Source organism: Chiloscyllium plagiosum, chromosome 7 (genome assembly GCF_004010195.1).
Source record: "Chiloscyllium plagiosum isolate BGI_BamShark_2017 chromosome 7, ASM401019v2, whole genome shotgun sequence".
In the NCBI taxonomy this organism is placed as follows: Eukaryota; Metazoa; Chordata; class Chondrichthyes; order Orectolobiformes; family Hemiscylliidae; genus Chiloscyllium; species Chiloscyllium plagiosum.
Genome location: NC_057716.1, coordinates 65,542,857 through 65,563,755, shown reverse-complemented (window position 1 = coordinate 65,563,755; position 20,899 = coordinate 65,542,857). Strand labels below are relative to the sequence as shown.

The following is a 20,899-nucleotide window of genomic DNA, read 5'->3' as shown; positions in this document are numbered from 1 at the left end:
CATGTATGGAATGAGCTGCCAGAGCATGTGGTGGAGGCTGGTACAATTGCAACATTTAAGAGGCATTTGGATGGGTTTATGAATAGGAAGGGTTTGGAGGGATATGGGCCAGGTGCTGACAGGTGGGACTAGATTGGGTTGGGATATCTAGTCAGCATGGACAAGTTGGAACGAAGGGTCTGTTTCCATGCTGTACATCTCTATGACTCTATGAATGAATGCATCCATGAGTGAATGCTCATTGAAATGTACAAAATATTTGAAGGGGTAGACAGGGTAGATGCTGGGATGCTGTTTCCCTTACATGCAGGACAGCTACTTAGGATTAAGATGTGCCATTGTCATGACCCTAATGGGAAGAGTGCATTGAAAATCACGCCGCACTTGAATCATCACAAATGTGAAATATGGCCAAATTAATCACAAGGATGGTCAATGACAATCTCACAGCAGATTTCATAAATGAATAAGAAAGGAAATGCTTATTTGTTATAACAAAAGTAACCTATGACAAGTGACAAAAACACATGATTAATTACTGAATTGCAGTCATAAACTATATCTCATTTAAATCACCATTCATTCACAAATAGGATGGGCAGAACAGATGAGACAGTTTTGCTGGAATATTGTGATTGGAAATATAGGCCTAAAGGAACAAAATCTGTGGATCAAGAGTACAAACCATAAAGGGAAAAAAGGTGGCGTTCTCACCATTCTTTTGGAGTTCTGTTTTTGGTGATGATACTGTGTTGTTGTTGAGCAATCCTCAATTCAGTAGCCAGTCAGCTAAATCTAGGTCTTCTGCTTGAGTTAGAAGTTCCTTCTTTTTAAGAGCCTTTGCATACAATTCATTTTTCATTCACAAAGGGAGAGAAAAGAATCTGACTTAGACCATCAAGTATGGGAGCAGAATTAGGCCATTCAGCCCATCAGGTCTGCCCCACCATTCAGCCCATCGGGTCTGCTCCACCATTCGATCATGGCTGATTATGTTTCTCAACTCCAATCTCCAGCCTTCTGCTCCTACCCATTGATCCTCTTACTACTTGTCTCTGTCTTAAAAACATTGAATGACTTGGCCTCTACAGCCTTGTGCAGCAATGAGTTTCACAGATTTCCCACCCTCCTGAAGAAATTCCTCCTCATCTCAGTTCTAAAGTATCACTCTGAGGCTGTGCCCTGGGTCCTAGTCTCTCCAATTAGTTTAAGCATCTTCTCCATGTCCACTGTACCCAGGCCTCTCTGTATTCTGTAACTTTTATTTGTAATCACCCCTCATTCTTGTAAACTCCATCGATTACAGACCTGGATCCTCAACCGCTCCTCATATGACAAGTCTGTCATTCCCACAGTCAATCTTGTGAACCTCCTCTGGACTCCCTCCAAGGCCAGCACATCCTTCCTTAGATATGGGGCCCAAAACTGCTCACAGTATTTCAAATGAGGTCTGATCAGAACAGTATTCAGTGTCAACCGTATATCCCTGCTTTTGTTTTCTAATCCTCTTTAAATAAATGCTAACAATGTATTTGCTTTCCTAATTGCCAACTGAACCTGCGTGTTAACTTTAAGCGAATCCTGATATAGAACTCCTAAGTCCCTCAGGTGAATTGGCCATGCTAAATTGCCTGTAGTGTTAGGTTAAAGGGGTAAAGGTAGGGGTATGGGTGGGTTGCGCTTTGCCGGGTCGGTGTGGACTTGTTGGGCCGAAGGGCCTGTTTCCACACTGTAAGTAATCTAATCTAATGTATTTGCTTTCCTAATTGCCAACTGAACCCGCATGTTAACTTTAAGCAAATCCTGATATAGAACTCCTAAGTCCCTATGTGCTTCAGATTTCTAAAGCTTTTCTATATTTCCTATCAAAATGCATAACCTCACACTTTCCCACAATAGATTATATCTGCCACTTCTTTGCCCACTTTCCTCGACTGTCAAAGTTCTTTTGCAATAGACAGGCAGGAGGCTGGAAGAACACCTCAAGCCAGGTAACATCAGGAGATGGGGAGGTCGATGTTTCAGATGCCACCCTTCTTGCAGTTCTTCATGCAGTTCAACTTCTTGCAAAGTTCTTCTATAGCCTCCCCATCTCCTCAAAACTACTTGTTCCTCCACCTATCATTGTGTCATCCATAAAGTTAACAACAATGCCGTCAGTTCTTTTGTTCAAGCAATATTTTGGAGGTCTTTCAGTATTCAGTAATACTTCTTTCAGTATTCCATGAGAAAATAGCTAAGCCACAGACTATTGCTGAGGTGCTATTTTTTTCTGAACCCAGCAACACCCTGTACCAACGTGCCCCACTACAGTAACAATTTCAGACTCTTCCAAAAGTTACATACTTTCAGTTAACCAAACAGTGAACACCATACAGTTCCACTTTTGCTTTGTGTTGTTAAAATAACTTCTTCGCAACAAAGCGATCCAAATCCCCAATTCCCAGTTTATATTTAAGATAAAATGTATCCAGCCCTTACAATATGATGCATGCAAAGCTAAGAGTTGCAGTCCACCACACTTGCTGAAAGGTTTGTGCAATAGTCAAGTTAGAATGAATGTTGACCCTATGAGTGTGAAGTAGCAGAAAGAAAATAGTGATACTCTGTGAAGCGCACAAGATTATTGACATTCTTTCTGCACTGCCTGGGACCCAGGCTGCAATTTGGGCCCAAGCTAACTTAGGCTGGTGCTGTGGCCTCCAGTGCTGATCTGCAGTGAAAAAGCCTGCCTGCCTGTCCCCCACCTGATTTATTAAGACTCTAATGTCCTTGGCAATGAAGATGGGAGTGAGTTTTCCTTAAATCTGGGTCATGGCCTCAGTGCTAACAGTGAAGGGCAATTCCTGGCTTTCTGCATCTCAAATACTGTGTAATTGGGTTTTAAATATGATGTTATCAGCCTGAATGCTGGGAAAAGCTGGAAGTGGCTAGAGTTTCTGCATCTCCTATGATGCAATTCCCGAAGGCGCCCAAGTTCCCAATTGCTGAAGTTAAGAGTGTAGGATTGTGTGAGAAAATGCTTTCCAAACAATGGCAGATGGCACTTTGAATTTCATGCAATGAGACACTTAAACTGAAAGTGGGAAAATTCCACTCAATAGGTCTTGGAGAGAATGAACACCTTATAGATTCTGCATCATAAACTCAGTTGTAACTGATATTCATAGGACACTCAGTTGTACTGTATTCTACATTGGGGTGAACATTGAACACAGAACATTACAGCGCGGTACAGGCCCTTTGGCCTTTGATATTGTGCCGACCTGTCATACCAATCTGAAGCCCATCTAACCTACACTATTCCATGTATGTCCATGTGCTTGTCCAACTACTAAATAATGAGGGACAGGACAAGGGCTTTGTTGTGAAGGCATGCTGCAAGTAACCTTGGAAACTTACTACTAAACCAAGAATTGGTCAGGGAGATTACAATCAATTCTCATTAGATAGTGGCCACGAACTATTGGACTGCCAAACTTCTCTGTAACTAGCTTTGATGTTTATACACTAGCACTGGTTTGGAACCTGTTGGTAGGTGTTTAGAATATTGAAGAATTGCATACATCATATTGTAAGGGTTACATATATTTTACTTGAAACAGAAACTGGGAAATGGAGGCTTGGATAACACTGTAGCAGAAAGTTCTTTTTACCAAACGCAAAGCAAAACTGTGATGTTCTCTGTTCGGTTGGAATTGTTACTTCAGTGAGCATGTTGGCACTGGGTGTTGTTAGGTTGGGAAAACATTAACAACCCAGCAATTGATTTGGAGTAAAAAAGTGAAAGAACGGTGGATGCTCTAAATCAGAAACAAAAACAGAAGTTGCTGAAAAAGCTCAGCAACTTCTGTTTTTGTTAATAGATTTGGAGTATTTGGCACTAAAGCAGCAAGGATCTCTGCACCACTTTGTATAATGGTTTGGTGGTAGGTGCCTGAAACACACTGTCAGGGAAGTGGTAGAAACAGGTATGATAGTAATGTTTAAGAGGCATTTAGACAGACATATGAACAGGCAGGGAATAAAGGGATATATACCATTGCAAGCAGATGGGATTAGTTTAAAATAGCATCATGGTTGGCACAGCCATGGTGGGCTGAATGGCCTGTTCCTGTGCTGTACTGTTCCACATATCTGTTTGTGTGTAATTTGGCACTTAAGGGAGCTATGTTGGGCTTCCACAGAATTAAGTCCCCACTATAGCAGAAATCCCACCTTGAGAGCTCTAGCCTGTCAGAGACTGCAGTTCTACATTACAAGGCAGCACCATCTGGACTGACTGCTGATTGTACAGTGAAATCTTTTAACCAGTGATCATTGTTAGACCTCGAGAGAAAATTGATTTGAGGGTGACAGAAAGGGGATTCACCAGCAAGGAAATAGTAGACAGAGATAATGGATTCTCCAATAGTAACCTTACAAGAATCTTCAGATTTTGGAAAATCCCTGAGAATTGAAAAGCTGCAATGTAACACTCTAATTCAAAGAAGGAAGAAGATAAATAAAACCGTCTACTGTAGGCCAGTTGGCCTAACATCTATTTCTGGAAGACTATATTAGAGTATTATAAAGGATGTAAAAGTAGAGCATTTAGAAATTTGTAACATAATCAAATGGTGTCAACATGGCTTTATGCCTGACATGTTTATTAGAATTCTTTGAAGAGATAACAAACAGAATCTATAAAGAGGAATCAGTAGGTTTAATATAATTGGGCTGTTAAAAGGCTTTTTGTAAGATATCACGTGCTATATTACTTCATAAGGTAGGAGCTCAATGGAAGGAATGTTGTCAGATGCATACATGTGAGGGTGGCTTTTAGCAAGCACTCCATTTCCTGAGCCCAGTTCTCTCAACCAGACCATGCATGCCTTTGAAAGTGAGATCCCTGTATTGGAGGTGATTAACAAAGCAGACTGAGTTTACTCAGTAGCCTTCAGGAGGCATAGGAAACCCATGAGTTCCTTGAGATTCCTTCAGCCATGACCAGATCCTAGGGTGGTTCAATTATAAGGCTAATTAGATTCAAGGATGGGAAAGGGAAAGTTCCCAGCATTGACCCATTCCTGCTACTGATTTAGTGCAGTCAGTTTTGCTGCCAGTGAGGATGAGACGTGTGGCCTCCTCCTGGGATTTTGGTCAGGTCCACGTCCCCCAACAACCCACCCTCCCCTCCTGGCACCTTCCCCTGCCACCACCAGAATTGCAAAACCTGCACCCACACCTCCTCCCTCACCTATATCCAAGGCCCCAAAGGAGCCTTCCACATCCATCAAAGTTTTACTTGCACATCCACCAATGTCATTTATTGTATCCATTGCTCCCGATGCAGTCTCCTCTACATTGGGGAGACTGGACGCCTTCGCGCAGAGCGCTTTTAGGGAATATCTCCGGTATACCAGCACCAACCAACCCCACCGCCCCGTGGCCCAATATTTCAATTCCCCCTCCCACTCTGCTGAGGACATGCAGGTCTTGGGCCTCCACGTGGGAGGAGATGTATTCCAGGTAACTGTGGGGTCACCCCCACCTCCATCCATCCATTGTACTGTTTGCTACCTTCCCCCATCCTCCTCGCTGACCTATCACCTTCATCCCCACCCCCATCCACCTATTATACTCTGTGCTACCTTCTCCCCACTCACACCCCCCTCCCATTTATCTCTCTACCCTGGAGGCTCCCTGCCGTCAGTCCTGATGAAGGGCATTTGCCCAAAATGTCGATTTTCCTGCTCCTCGGATGCTGCCTGACCTGCTGTGCTATTCCAGCCCAACTCTAATCTAGACTGGGATTATGTAGGTCCACCCACCCCTATACCCTACATTGGCAACTTGTATTTCACAACTGGTAAATTTTGAATTGCATAAAACAAACTGAAATGACATTTTGAATTTTAAACCCCAACCCAGACTGGAAGAACAGTGAAAATCTAGTAATAAGACCATAATACCCTAAGGTGTAGGAGCAAAAGCAGATTATTCTGTCCATTGAGTCTTCTCCCTTTCACTGAGATCATAGCTTATTTGATTGTCCTCAACTCACTGTCTTGACATATCACTATAATCCTTGGGAATCAGTTTAGCTCAGTTGGCTGGATTGTTGGTTTGCAGAGCAGTATGATGCTAACAGCGTGGGTTCAGTTCCTGTCACTGGTTTGTGGTTACCTTCTTGACCTCTTCCTTCATCTGAGTCCTGGTGGCCCTCAGGTTAAATCACCACCAGTCACTTCTCTCTAATAAGAGAGCAGCCTCTATGGTCTGGTAAGACTATGGCAACACAACCACTCTAATCCTTGATTCCCTTCCAGATTAAAATTCTGTCTATCTTAGCCTTGAATATATGTAATTCTCCAATCTCTACAGCCTCTGCAGTAAACATTCCATAAATTCACTACCCTCACAGTACAAAATTTTCATCATCTCTGTCTTAAATAGGTGACCCACTACTCAGATCATGGGCACTGGTCCCAGATTCTCCTATAAGGGAAACAACCCTCCCTTCTACTTTGCCCAAGTCTATTAATAATCATATGTGCTTCAATAAGATCTCCTCTCATTCTTTCAAACTCCAAAGAATACAGACCCAACGTACTCAACCTCTCCTCATAGAAAACCCCTCCATTCCCAGAATCGATCTAGTGAACCTTCTCTGGACCACCTCCAAGGCAAGTATGTTTCTTTTGATCAGGGGATTAGAACAGTTCCGTGTTCCAGGTACGGTCTGACTAGTGCCATGTATAGTTTTAGCAAGATCTTTGTACTCGATTCCCTTTGAAGTAAAGGCCAACTAAGTCCTTTCCAACAGATCTTGGATGCTAACTTTTTGTGTTTCATTCATGAGGACCCCAAAAACACTCTGTACTGCAGCTTTCTGCGGTTTTTCCCTGTTTGAATAATATTCAGATCCTCCTTTCTTCCTGCCACAATGCATAACCTTATATTTTTCCACATTATTTTCCACCTGCCAGGTTTTTCCTATTCACTTAGCTCGTCAATGTCCTTCTGTACACTCTTTGAGTCATCCTCATTCTTAACTTTCTCAGCTATTTTTGTGTCATCTGAAAACTTGGTAATAACACATTCACTTCCATCATTTGTCGTGGGCATATATTATAAATAATTGTGACCCCAGTACTGATCCCTGTGACACTCCACCAGTGACAGGTTGCCATCCTAAAATATTCCCCTTTATCCCTATCTATTTTCTACTAATTTGCCATATTGACAATTTATTTTACAGGCCCGTTTCATGAAAATATCATCGAAATGGAAAAGGTTGAAAATGGCAAATGAGATATTAGAGTTTGTGCATCCCCAATCCCTGGTCTACCACATTCTAATATAGTAACATTTTATATTGATGTCATTATTATTTCCAATTTCCAGCAGGAACACTGAATATTTATGAGGCATGGATGCTGCAACTTGTTTTCCTGGATTTAATCCATGGTTAATTGTTACATCTGTCCTTCCATTGTGGTGAAAAAAAATTTAATTCACAGGTCATGAAACAAACCAGCAACTGCAAAACTCAGTACTTCAATGGTTGCAGTTAGAAACTCGCCCATAGATGAAACATTACACTGAATTTTACACTATAGGTTTAGAAATTCATGAGGGGCATGGATGGGATAAATAGACAAAGTCTTTTCCCTGAGGTGGGGGAGTCCAGAATTAGAGGGCATAGGTTTAGGGTAAGAGGGGAAAGATATAAAAGAGACCTAAGAGGCATCTTTCTCACGCAGAGAATGGTACGTGTATGGAATGAACTGCCAGAGGAAGTGGTGGAGGATAGTACAATTGCAACATTTAAAATGCATCTGGATGAATATATGAATAGGAAGGGTTTGAAGGGATAAGGGCCGGGTTCTGGCAGGTGGGACTAGATTGGGTTGGGATATCTGGTTGGCATGGACAGATTGGACCGAAGGGTAAGTTTCCGTGCTGTACATCTCTATGACTCTTTGACTCTTTGACTCTATGACCTGTAGCTGTTTATTCCAACATCCATTAGTTTAACAGTTAACAACAATTGAATTCCTTAATTGCTCATTTATACAACTAATAACTACTTAAACAGAAGTGAGGTATTTGATGGTTGAATACACTTCGAGTCTAACATAAATTTAGAATAAATCCAGTTTTACCACACACTTTTCCCTTATTTTTCCTTTCTTTCTAAAATTGTTCTTGGGCTGCAATGCCACTGGCAAGGCAGTATTCATTGATTGGCCCAGTTACGCACAAAGCTTTGACAGTTAATCAAATTTGAATTCAAATGGGGCTCAGGCCGAATAATGTAGCAGAATATTTGGAAATAAACATGCTGGTAGGGCTGGAGCTCCATTTCTGAGTATGCATACTGATGTAATTCACATTGTGAATTTTCTTTGTTTTTTCTTCTCAGAATTCAGGCCCCTTAGTTTTCCAAAATTAATTCACAGTCATTGTCCTACATTTACATTTACCCCCTATCCCAAACCCCCACCTTATCAGGGGTATAACACAATTTGTTTCCTTCCATTATGGTGAGTTCCGTCACAAACTCCCAGACATAGCACACAAGACTGAGAGAGGCCCCAAGGGAAGATGGGACCATTGAACTTGTTGTTTCATGCTGTTGAGAATAAAAGTTTGAGTGAATACATTCAATTCTTTCCTTCCTAGTCCAATGGGGTACTATTTTTGTCCTGTGTGAGTGGACAGGTTGGAAATGTAAGAAACCATATAAACACTGTCCAAAAAAAATGCAAAGTTCTATGAATGCAGGAAATCAGTAACAAAAAGAGAAATTGCTGTAGTTCTGAAGAAAGGTCACAGGACCCAAAATGTCAACTCTGCTTTGTCTCCACAGCTGGTGCAGATTGCCTGAGTTTTTCCAGCAATTTCTGTTTCTGTTTCTGACCATAAGGTGCTTCATAAGCCAGCTCATACATTATGTGCTGATGTTACACAAGAATACTTCTTTATGCGAAGTGACTCTCTTCTGTGTCTTAAATGAATACTGCAGGCCATCATCAATCATCTTGATTTTGTTTATTTCTGTTGTTGGGAGTTTAATCCACCGAGAACATAAGCATAATCTTCAGTAAGAAATTTTATTCATATTTTAGGCCTGTGTTCTGTTTACAGAGTTATTTCTCAGGCACATATCTTAATTGAATTAAAATTCCCATAAACTATTGTGCATAGGTACTGTGTTTAAACTTGTTTATAATAGAAATGAACAAAATGGACCATATTCAGTGTTGTATTTCTCATTGTTTATCCTCTGTATGAACAATCACTCTCTTCTACCTTGCCCGGTTTTGCATACTGAGAAGAAATAACTCTTGATTTCTGTATATGTCTACAGTTTATTCTAACTGTCAGTTGAAAAAATTGGAGGAGGAGTTTGGTATATCTATTTGCAGCAAAAAAGCAAAGTTACTAGACCCTTGGGCTACAATGAGCAGATGCCTAGTTCTGCCAATTTTTCTCATTAAGTGGAAGAGAGATCTAATTTACGTGCAGTATGAATTCTATAGAATTAATAGAAATAAAATACTGAAGAATAATCTTTAATTTGGATATGCTAACTGTTGTAATTGTTCTTAATATAACATATTGTTGACAGTTGAAAGGATGTAAGAACATTTTCAACAGACTCCAGTCTAATTGCTCTGGATAGAATTCTCAGACAGATTTGGTGATATCAATTTCATTTATTTAGGCATGTTTATTGGACTGATGCCAGCACCAACAGAATTGAAGTGGCAAAACTAGATGGAAGGTACAGGAAATGGTTGATTTCCTCTCAACTTGAACAGCCTGCTGCTATTTCTGTAAATCCTAAACTTGGGTAAGTAAATTGTTAAAACCACCAGTTCTTCAGTGAGATTTCATCTATAATTTAGATAAATATTCCTCGTGACATCAGTAACTTATTTTTATTTTAAAATACTATCTCTTTCTGAACAAATATTATCCATGGAAATGATTAATTTAATCTTTGTCCATTTGTTCTGTACAAGCAGTTCCAACTCCAACTTAATTGCCAATTAAATAGTCTTTAAAAAAAAGAGCTCAGTTAGTATCGGAAGGTTGAGTTTCAGTACATTTCTGTCCTAAGGAAAGGTTAACAATAGAGCATGCTACTGATCGAATGCTGATTTGTTGATGGTACTACCTTTAGATTAGGCATCAAAACAAGATCCAATCTGATATATGGATGAATGGCATTACTTGAAGATCCCAATGCCAATGCTTTCCCATTTTCTGATCACATTTGCTGTGTCAGGATCTTGCTAAATGAAAATTGGTTGCAGTAAAGTCCTTTAGGAAGTGAAAGGTTGTAAATCAAGTTCTATAGCTAACCATTTCTTTCTCCTCTTTTAAACCATGGAAATTGGATTGTTTAAAATTGTTTTTTTTCACGAGTAATATACAAATGCATTTAAACCAATGTTAAATAATGTTTAAAACAAAAGGGTCCTCTTAACAATGTAAAGAATTTTGTGTAGTTTACATTCTAAGTATGGAGGAGAAAGTGAGGTCTGCAGATGCTGGAGATCAAAGTTGAAACTTTATTGCTGGAACAGCACAGCAGGTCAGGCAGCATCCAGGGAACAGGAGATTCGACGTTTCGGGCACAGGCCCTTCTTCAGGAATGAGCAGAGAGTGTTCAGCAGGAGAAGATAAAAGGTAGGGAGGAGGGACTTGGAGGAGGGGAGTTGGAAGTGGAGGAGATGCGGTGGAGGGCACCGTCGACCACGTCGCCTTCCTGACCTGCAGTCTTCTTGTTGACCTCTCCGCCTCCATCCTACTCCGACCTATCACCCTCACCTTGACCTCTTTCCACCTATCACATTTCCAACTCCCCTCCTCCAAGTCCCTCCTCCCTACCTTTTATCTTCTCCTGCTGAACACTCTCTGCTCATTCCTGAAGAAGGGCCTGTGCCCGAAACGTCGAATCTCCTGTTCCCTGGATGCTGCCTGACCTGCTGTGCTGTTCCAGCAATAAAGTTTCAACATTCTAAGTATCACTTGTTAGGAATTTGGATAGGTAAGATTTGCATTATTTATTGCTGCCTCCAGGTCTTTCCATTTTCTGAAGTAGGAAATATAGCAGAGTTAGAAAATATGTATTTATTCCAGTTTTAAACATTAAACTTCGTAATATCAGAGCCAGAAAATATAATACAAAATTTGTGATTTATATTTAGGCTGCCTTCCAACATGCAGCTCAGTCACATCTCATGCCATAACCAACCAATGTCCTTAATTAATCAAAACTGACTAAATTCACACACTTTGTGTAAAATTAGACATTGGAAAAATATTGAACTACCAACCTTTTGCACATAACAGTAAGTATTGAAAGCAAACTCTCAAGGTTATGGGAAACTGGAATAAAACCTGTTTGAATGTTGAGAGAAATGTGTGGCCTCCCAGAAGGGGGGAAAACCAGTAACATGTGCCAATAAAACATACTGATCTGACTTCACTTGTATACTTCAAAATACTAGTACATTCATCTCTAAGTATTACTGTTCTTTTACTGGCTTTCTCTCCGGATTGTGCTTGCTTTTTTTTCAGTTTGACCAAAGCATATTTGCCTTCCCTAAAGAAGTAGGATGTAATGGGCAAGGAAAGCCCATTTTAGAACAATCATTTTAGAATATTTCTGTTCTAGGTCTACAGCAGTTTTCCAGCAAAACCCAACACAAGCTGGAGGATCAGTAGCTCATTTCCACATAGACATTTTCCAGCTTTTAGACTCAGTGTTGAATTTGACAACTTCAGCCCATGAACATTTTTCTCCATTTTGATTGCAGCCTTTCTCCATCCCCGCACCATTTGCCCCACCCATCCCCCCACCCCATATCTTATTTGCAGAGGTGATTCTCAGGCTGCCTTCTCTCCACAGATGCTGCCAGACTGAGTTTCTCCAGCACTGTCTGATTTTATTTCAGATCTCCAGCAGCTACAATGTTTTGCATTTATTTCAGTAGTTGTACTTGGTTGTTAAATAAGCAACTTTCCCTTGCTTTGGATTTCCTAATATTTTTATGTATGTCATGATTGCTGAGCAACAATCCGCCCATTAGAGCTCAGTTACAATAGATGCAGTTCAGGTTGGTAATTGTGTATTTCAGCTCTCTGATAAGAGAGCATCAAATCCAGACAAATCTTGCAACTTAGGATAAGCAGCAAATTCTTGATTATAAAATGAATCAGAAGATTATTAGATGAGGTGATAAAGATAGAAAGATAATTTTCATCAGTTCATTAAGCTGTTTTCTGTGTCCACAATGAAATGGATTCTTAATCCTCTAAAACTGAGCCAATGATTGACTCTTTTGGAGATAAAATTTTAATGTAGGAAAGGTGTAAAAATAGTATTGCAAAAAGACCTTACTCGTTTCAAGAAAAATATCAAAAACAATTAAATCAGTTGTAATCAAATGACTGCAGGCCCAAAATTGGAAACTCTAATTTGACCCACAAGAAATCACGGTTGGCAGAAAATTGACCAAACTAAATTAAAAATTAGCCAGCAGCTATCAGCTACAGAGAATAGTGGAAATCAAGGCCAACGAGTTCACAAAAAATCAGGGGACACAGGTTATATCCAGCCCAAGGAGAAGTGTATTGGAGAAGTTTCGATCAGACGTCCAGTCATGATGACTTCTTATTTAGGTACTTTGTTATTAATTCCTACACCCTGATATGGCAACAGTGAAGGTTGTTGAGTGATACCATTGGATGCTTTGAACCTTGCTCATGACCCCATTGGCCAAAGGCCACAGAACATTCACGATGGTCTGGGGTGAGGGGGATAAAAACACACACCTGTAGGCCACCCCATCAGTGAAGACTCGCAGCAAGACTCACAGCAGAGACCTGATGGCGACCCAAGAAAACCCAGAAGAAGATCCACCCTGACCTAAGAGACCCACCTTTGTGGAAGAGAACCAATCATATGTTAGAGAGGAAGAAGATTCCACTGACCCACTCAAACATGTGGATTATTGTAGGAATTTGAGGAATGCTCACATGGTGTTCTTAATAAGGAATATTTTGTTAATAGATGATTATTTTGAACTGGAAGCCAAATTATCTGTCCCTTTATCCAAGTGCTGTTTTGGTTAGGAGGACAATGTGTTTTTAACACATAAACTGATCAAACTGTCCAAAACACAGACAATTCTTGGGTAGACATTAAAGAGAACTCTTTGTTCAAACTCCAAAGTTGAACCTTACCAACCTTGATCTCTAAGACATTCAGCCTGAGCCTGAATTAAGAGTGTAGCTGCCTCACATGATGGCAAGGATTCAAGTGGGCAAAAGAGAGCGAAGGCTTCTGACCAGTGATGTGGCCATAAACAACTAGAGTTAGTACAGGTCCTTAGAAAAATAAATCTACCATAGGTTAGTACAGGGTTGGAGACCCGCAGGAAACAGAGGCTGGGAAACTGAATACAGGGTCAGAGGACCCACAAGCTAATAAGAAGCCAGATATTAGAATCCAGGAGCTATGAGGATACAGAAGAGCTAGAGTAGGGTCAGGGGCCTATGATGTAAAAGATTGTGTAAAGTGTCGGAGATCAAGAGTCAGAAGTAAAAAAGCAGCTAATCTAGGATCAAGGACCCACGGGAGAGAGTAGTTGGAGATTCAAAGGAACAATTAAAAGAAATGGTATAGTGCCTCGACTGGAAATATTAACAAAATACTTAAATAAGAAGTGGCCCAAGTTAGTCAACCATTGCAGTAAGCAAACATTGAGTCCGGGATTTGTAGGATTGAAATGCTGGGAGATGGTGCAGAAAGCTGAAGGGAAGCACACTTTAAAACTCAACAAAGCTATAACAATAGCCAGCTGCATGGAGCAGCTGAGAGGGAGAGAATGGGAGGTGGTGAAGCTAAGTAAAGAAGTGGAGGAAGTGAAGAAGGAACTGGAGAAAGTAAGAGCCAAAGCAGCAGAAGCAGGTGAATAGGTACATTTCAGACATAGTGCATTAGAGCATACCAGAAGGCATAGCGCACTGTCAGTGATCGGAATGCAGGTGAACAGCTGAGGAGAAGCTGACTGAGAAATGCAAAAAGACACTCAGAATCCTGTACCAGGCAGGCAAAGAAAACAGAGTCCATGCCGAAGACCATTCAAAATGCCAGCACGAATTTGAAAAATTAAAGTCACATTTTTCCATGCAAAAGGGAATGATTTTTGACAATGGAATTAAATGGGGTCAATGGGAGATTATGGGACAGACTGGGAGAAAATGAAAGAAGAGGCTTGTAGATACACCAAGGGACCCTGACCTCCACTTCTGGAGGGAGTAGATCCCTTCACACCCCCAGGATCTCACCCTGCCCCGATGGACCCACTGACCACAACCAGTCACGATAGCCAGATCTAATTACTTACACAACTCATTTACAGTGGCACAATTGGCAGACATAGCAAGAAAGGTTCTGATATTTGGACCCATAGTTGACTCCCATTTGTTTTTCAGCAGCATCCAGCAACAAGGGGTTCTCAGGAGCTCAACGATGTTGAGGAGATAAAATTAATGTTAATTAGCCTGAGTCCTCTAAACTATTCTGCCTTATCCAGTCCTCAATGTGGGAGGAAGAGAGCTGCAGGTCATGAAAATGATAATCCTAGCTTCTGTAGGACACGATACAGAGACTGTGTGGAGGGATTAAATAAGTAGGCAGTGAAAGAGTAAGGACCCATCTGTATTTACCAGGTGCCTGTGGACATACTTCACAGGAGTCTTCAGTAACCTAGTTAAAAATCACAGAACACCAGGTTATAGTCCAACAGGTTTAATTGGTAGCACACTAGCTTTCAGAGCGCCACTCCTTCATCAGGTGGTGTTGGACTATAACATTGTGTTGTGTGATTTTTAACTTTGTACACTCCAGTCCAACACCGGCATCTCCAATTCACTAACCTAGATCAGACAGCGATGACACTGTAAAACAGGCTAAACTGAACCTGACTCTTGTCTTGTGTACCACTGAGGCAGTGAGAGAAGCCTGTGAAAAGTTTGATCACACAGAAGACGCCCTCACAGAACACTGGGTGATATTTGGGATAGCCCAAGCTTGGGAGAAAGATTCATGGATCAGAACACCCTGAATCAGCTAAAGGAGAAATGCACTGTGTAAAAGCACAAATGTCAGTCACATATGGAGGAATGAAAGAGAGTTATTATTGCGGCCTTCCACCTTCAAAGGCCTATCACGCAGTGAGAGACGGGGATGAGCAGCAGGAAGGTCCGGGGCAGTAGCCACCCCCCCCCAAGGGAAACACTACAATTGTGGGTGCACGGGCTACTTTGCAAGGGACTACAGGATACCCTGGCAGTTAACACTGTCACAGGAGTCAGGCTGAAGACTCTGGTCCATATTCCAGAATTTACAGAAAGACAAGCAATGGTTAAATTGGTGAGAGAGATCACACAACCAAATTTGGTGGAGGTAATCCCACCTTCTAACTCCTGATATCCCCAGTGGGATACAATCCCCAAAGAATGACAGAGCCACGCCTCTCCTCAGTGGCTGTGCAGCACCAGTGGGACAGTGTGGGATGGTCCCTGGTACACCTAGAAGACCACCCTATTGACTTTTATGGGACACAGGGCAGTCCAGAATGACACTTGATACAAACTGAGATTTTGATAACACATGGTGTACCCATAAGAAAATTCTGAGCAGACTCATTGGACACCTACAGGAGGAGGCAGAGACAGAATCTATGGAATTTAAACTGGGATCCATCGTCTGCCATGTTGGTTCGTCTGCTTCCAGGAGGCCGAGCATAGTTTCGACTTGCCCCAGCAGAGATTATAACAAGAAAATACACACACAGAATTTATACAGTGGGGAATTGTGGATTAGACCCACCGAAATGATGGCGGACACGACAGCACAGGCAATTCTCAAAGAGCACAAGAGTGTGTTGACCAGTAAGAATAATGACTGCAGTTGTACAGAGGGTGAAGTAGTGGTAAGCAGACTGGATCCAAAGTCACAAAGACAATACGCTTTCTTCAAGCAGACAGAAGGGGACTTGGCCAAGGTCATGAGCAACTTGCTAAAGGAAGGACTCCTATACCTGAAGCGCCTGGCAAATAACTCGCTGAAATGGCTGATTAAGAAACTGGACGGTGTTTGGCGGCACACCATTGATTACAGGGAACGAAATAAAATCACCCCAATCTTGGCACCTACAGTAGTGACTAGCCTCGAAACTGTGGTAAAGCAGGCCACACAAGCAAAATACTTTATTGTGTTCGACATTAATAATGGATTTTGGTCCACCCCCTCCAGTGACCATTTGTCTTCATGTTTCAGGGCCAGCAATATACATGAAGATCCTTAAACTGGATTTTCACAATTCTCTGTCAATATTTTGTCAGAAAAAAATGTCCCAACAGACATTTACTCAGACAGCTTGTATGTCTCCAACAGTTTAACTGACTTTCTGTCACTGCGGGAAGCTGGAGTATTCATCCTGGCAGACGAGAAACTGAAAGACTGCTGTGTGCTCTGTTTTATGGAGACATGGCTCATTCTTGTCATACCTGACTGTGCCTTGCAGGTTGAGGCATTCTCCATACATCATATGGACCTCACAGGGTCCTTGGGTAAGGGAAAGCGTGAAGGAGTATGCTTCCTGATCAACACCTCCTGGTGCTCAGATATGGTGAATCTGGCAAGCCCCTGCTCCCTGAACCTAGAATACCTTACAGTGAAATGCCATCCCAACTATCTTCCATGTGAGTTCACCTCCCCCATTCTGACAGCAGTCTACATACCATTCCATTCAGATATGAAGAATGCTTTGGATGAAATTTACACCACCACAAACAGTCTGGAGACAAAGTTCCCCGAGACCTTATTCATTGTGGCTGGCGACTTCAAGCAAGCCAACTTCAAGAGGATGCTGCCAAAGTACCACTAACATGTCTTGTGTCCTATAGATTAGATTACTTACAGTGTGGAAACAGGCTCTTCAGCCCAACCAGTCCACACCGACCCACCAAAGAGTAATCCACCCAGACCCATTTCCCTCTGACTAATTCACCTTACACTATGGGTAATTTAGCATGGCCAATTCACCTGGCCTGTACATCTTTGGAGTGTGGGAGGAAACCGGAGCACCCGGAGGAAACCCACGCAGACACGGGGAGAATGTGCAAACTCCACACAGATAGTTGCCCAAGGCTGGAATTGAACCTGGGACCCTGGTGCTGTGAGACAGCAGTGCTAACCACTGAGCCACCATGCCGCTGAGGACTGAACATCCTGGATTACTGCTATACAACCATCAAAGACGCTTATGGCTCCATCCCCTGCCTGCACTTAAGAAAATCAGATCATAACGCTGCGTTTCTCCTCCCAGCTGACAAGCAGAAGCTGAAATGGGAGGAGGCTTCCCAGAAAATAGGAACCTCTTATCGGAGGAAGGAGAAAGCTTCTCCAGGACAGCTTGGAATCGGTGGACTGGACCATTTTTTAGTACTCAGCACTAGACGAGTACACCACCACCATTAGGAAATGCGTGGAGGACTGTACCAAAATCAATCCAGGTGTTCCCAACCAGAAACATTGGATGAGCCAGGAAATCACTTCATACTGAAGGCCAGACATGCAGCATTCAAGTCATATGACCTAGACCTGTACAGAAAATCCAGATGCGACCTCTGCAAAGCCATCAGAGATGTCAAGAGACAAGACCAGACGAAGTTAGATGCCCAAATCAACCATATGTTCACCCGCCATCTGTGACAAGGTCTAAACAATGTAATGGGGTACAAAATGAAACAGGGAAAGGTAGTGAACAAAGACACATCCCTCCCTGATGCGGTCAATACTTTATATGCTCGATTTGAGCAGAATACCAGTGACATGGTGACACCTGCCCTGACAGCTCCAGACATACCTGTTCCCTCAGTCACTGCTGCAGATGACAGATTGATCTTCCTGAGAGTCAACCCAAGGAAAGTGATGGGCCCAAATGGAGTCCCCAGCTTTGTACTTACAACCTCTCCCTCCGACAAGCCGAAGTCTCCACCTGCTTCATAATACTACCGCCATCCCAGTACCTAAGAAAGCACATACAGTGTGCCCTAATGACTACTGCCCAGTGGTTCTGACCTCCATAATCATGAAGTGCTTTGAAAGGCTGGTTACGACCCACATCAACTCCTATCTCCCAGCCTGCCTCAATCCCCTGCAATTTGCCAACCGATGTTCGGTAGTCCTACACTCATTCCTGGAACTTCTGGATAACAAGGACACTGACGTCAGACTCCTGCTCATTGATTATAGTTCTGCCTTCAACACCAGCACTAATCTCAAAACTCAGAGATCTAGATCTCAGTTCTGCCCTCTACGACTGGATCCTCAGCTTCCTGACCCATAGACTGCAATCAGTGAAGATAAACAAATGCACCTCATCTGCGATAATCCTCAATACTGAAGCTCCCCAAGGATGCATTCCCAGCACCAATGTACTTCCTGTACATTCCTGACTGTGTTTCCAATTTCAGAATTAATGCCAGCTACAAGTTTACTGACAACACCACCGTGGTAGGATGGATATCAATCACTGATGAGTCAGAATACAGAAAGGAGAAAGAGAGCTTGGTGTTATGGTGCAATGATAATAACCCCTCACTCAATGTCGGCAAAACAAAAGATCTGATCATTGACTTCGGAATGAAAGGAGACGGACACGTTACCATTTACATCAACAGAGCCGAGGTGGAGAGGGTCAAGAGCGTCAAGTTCCTAGAAGCGACGATAACTGATAACGTACCACATAAATGCAACGGGCAAGAAGGCACAATAACACCTCTTCTTCAAGTGGCTCAGGAAATTCGGCATGTCCCTTAGGACTCTCACCAACTTTTACAGATGCATACTGTCCAGGTGCATAAAGGTCTGATATGACAACTGCTCTGCCCAGGACCAGAAGAAACTGCAGAAGATTGTGTGCACAGCCCAGATCACTAAGGAAGCCAACCTCCCATCCCTGGACTCAATATACGCTTCTCATTGCCGTGGACAGGCTGCCAACATCATTGGTGAGGAAAGCTAAAGGCATTCTGTCCTTCATAGTGAGAGGGTTTCAATATCAAAGTGAGGATTTCTTGCTGCAAGTTTTGAGAAGATTTGTAGCTCAGGTTGAGGTTTTGGATGTAAGTTTGCCGCTGAGCTGCAAGGTTCATTTCCAGACTTTCTGCCTGTTTGTCCAATGTAGTGTTTGTTACAGTCCTTGCAAGGATACATGAACACCAACTAGTACAAAAAGACATGACCCTCTCTCACTAGTATCCTCACATACGGATGAGGAAGGACACCACTTCGACTGAGACAATACATCCATCCTACGACAAGCCAAACAAAGACACGCACGAGAATTCCTAGCAGCATGGCGTTCCAACCACAACTCTATCAACAAACACAGAGTTAAACCCCATCAACCACCCCCTGAGAAAAGGAACAGGAAGTGACTTCACCACAGGAAATAACATCACCACAGGAAATGACATCACCAACCCAAAGAAACCCAAACATATAAATAGAAAGCAGGAATTCTCAGCTTTGCTTTGCCTGAGGCCCACTGAAGATGTTACCTAGTAGGGTAATGAAACATCTGGAAATGAACCTTGCAGCTCAGCGAGCAAACCTACATCCAAAGTTTCTTGCTGCAGAACAGAGCTTTGGTGAGGCCACACCTTGAGTATCGTGTGCAGTTTTGGTCTCCCAGTCTGAGGAAGGATATTCTTGCTATTGAGGGAGTCCAGGGAAGGTTCACCGGACTAATTCCTGGCATGGCAGAACTGACATATGAGGGAATACTGGATCAAATGGGCTTGTACTCAGTGGAATTTAGAAGAATGAGGGGAGATCTCATAGAAATATGTAAAGTCCTGATGGGACTGGACAGGCTAGATGCTGGAAGAATGATCCCGATGTGGGGAAAGTCCAGAACTAGGGGTCAAAGTTTAAGAATAAGGAGTAGGCAATTCAGGACTGAGATGAGAAAGAATTTCTTCACTCAGAGTTGTGAACCTGTGAAATTCTCTCCCACAGGAAGCTGTTGGTGCCAGTTCATTAGATATATTCAGGAGGGAGCTGGATATGGCCCTTGTGGCTAAAGGGATCAAGGGGGATGGAGAGAAAGCGGGAATGGGATATTGAAATTGCCTGATCAGCCATGATCATATTGAATGGTGGTGCAGGCTGGAAGGACCAAACGGCCTACTCCTGCACCTATTTTCTATGCTTCTATATTTCTATCGAAGATCCGTCTCACCACAGTAATTCAGTCCCACAGTCTCCTCCTTCGACAGAAGCTTGAACACATGCACAAGCAGGTTCAAGAACAGCTTCTTCCCTGCCATTATTAGACTTAAAAATATACTGTCTAACTTCAAATAATGTTGCTCTTGCTAATGTTGATTTTGCTTCACGTGCCTCCTGTGCAGTGTAACCTGCATAGCTTGCTGTACATCTTTGTTCACTATTATCTGCCCCATACCGCTTGCAAAACAATGCTTTTCACTGTATTTAGGTACATGTGACTACAATAAATCAAGTCAATCAAATAAAAACTATTACCGTCTGAATCCTGCTCAAATTTATTCTCCAAACTGCCCACGGCCATGAATGCAGCGTCATGAAGGTTAGTGCCCACCACTGAACTTCTCCAACTGGGAACAACAGGGCCAACGAATTGGTGAAGGGGAACAAAGGAGAACCATGGCTGCATCCCATTCCAGAAAAAATAGATGTTGTTGCTATGGGCCAAACCAAGGTCAAAGATCTGGTACAGTTCAGATCAGTGACACTGAGTTAAAGCAATTACAGGAGAAAACAATCCCCACCTCA

The 20,899-nt window shown here is 42.4% G+C and overlaps 1 protein-coding gene across 2 annotated transcripts in view; it reads left to right on the top strand.

The window, feature by feature from the left end:
• lrp2a (low density lipoprotein receptor-related protein 2a) overlaps positions 1–20,899 on the top strand; it is a 333,042-nt gene that overhangs the window by 273,929 nt on the left and 38,214 nt on the right. For both annotated transcript variants that reach the window (XM_043693942.1, XM_043693941.1), the window contains one exon: positions 9,716–9,844. In XM_043693942.1, coding sequence (XP_043549877.1) covers positions 9,716–9,844 — 129 coding nt within the window. The remainder of the gene's footprint in view (positions 1–9,715; positions 9,845–20,899) is intronic.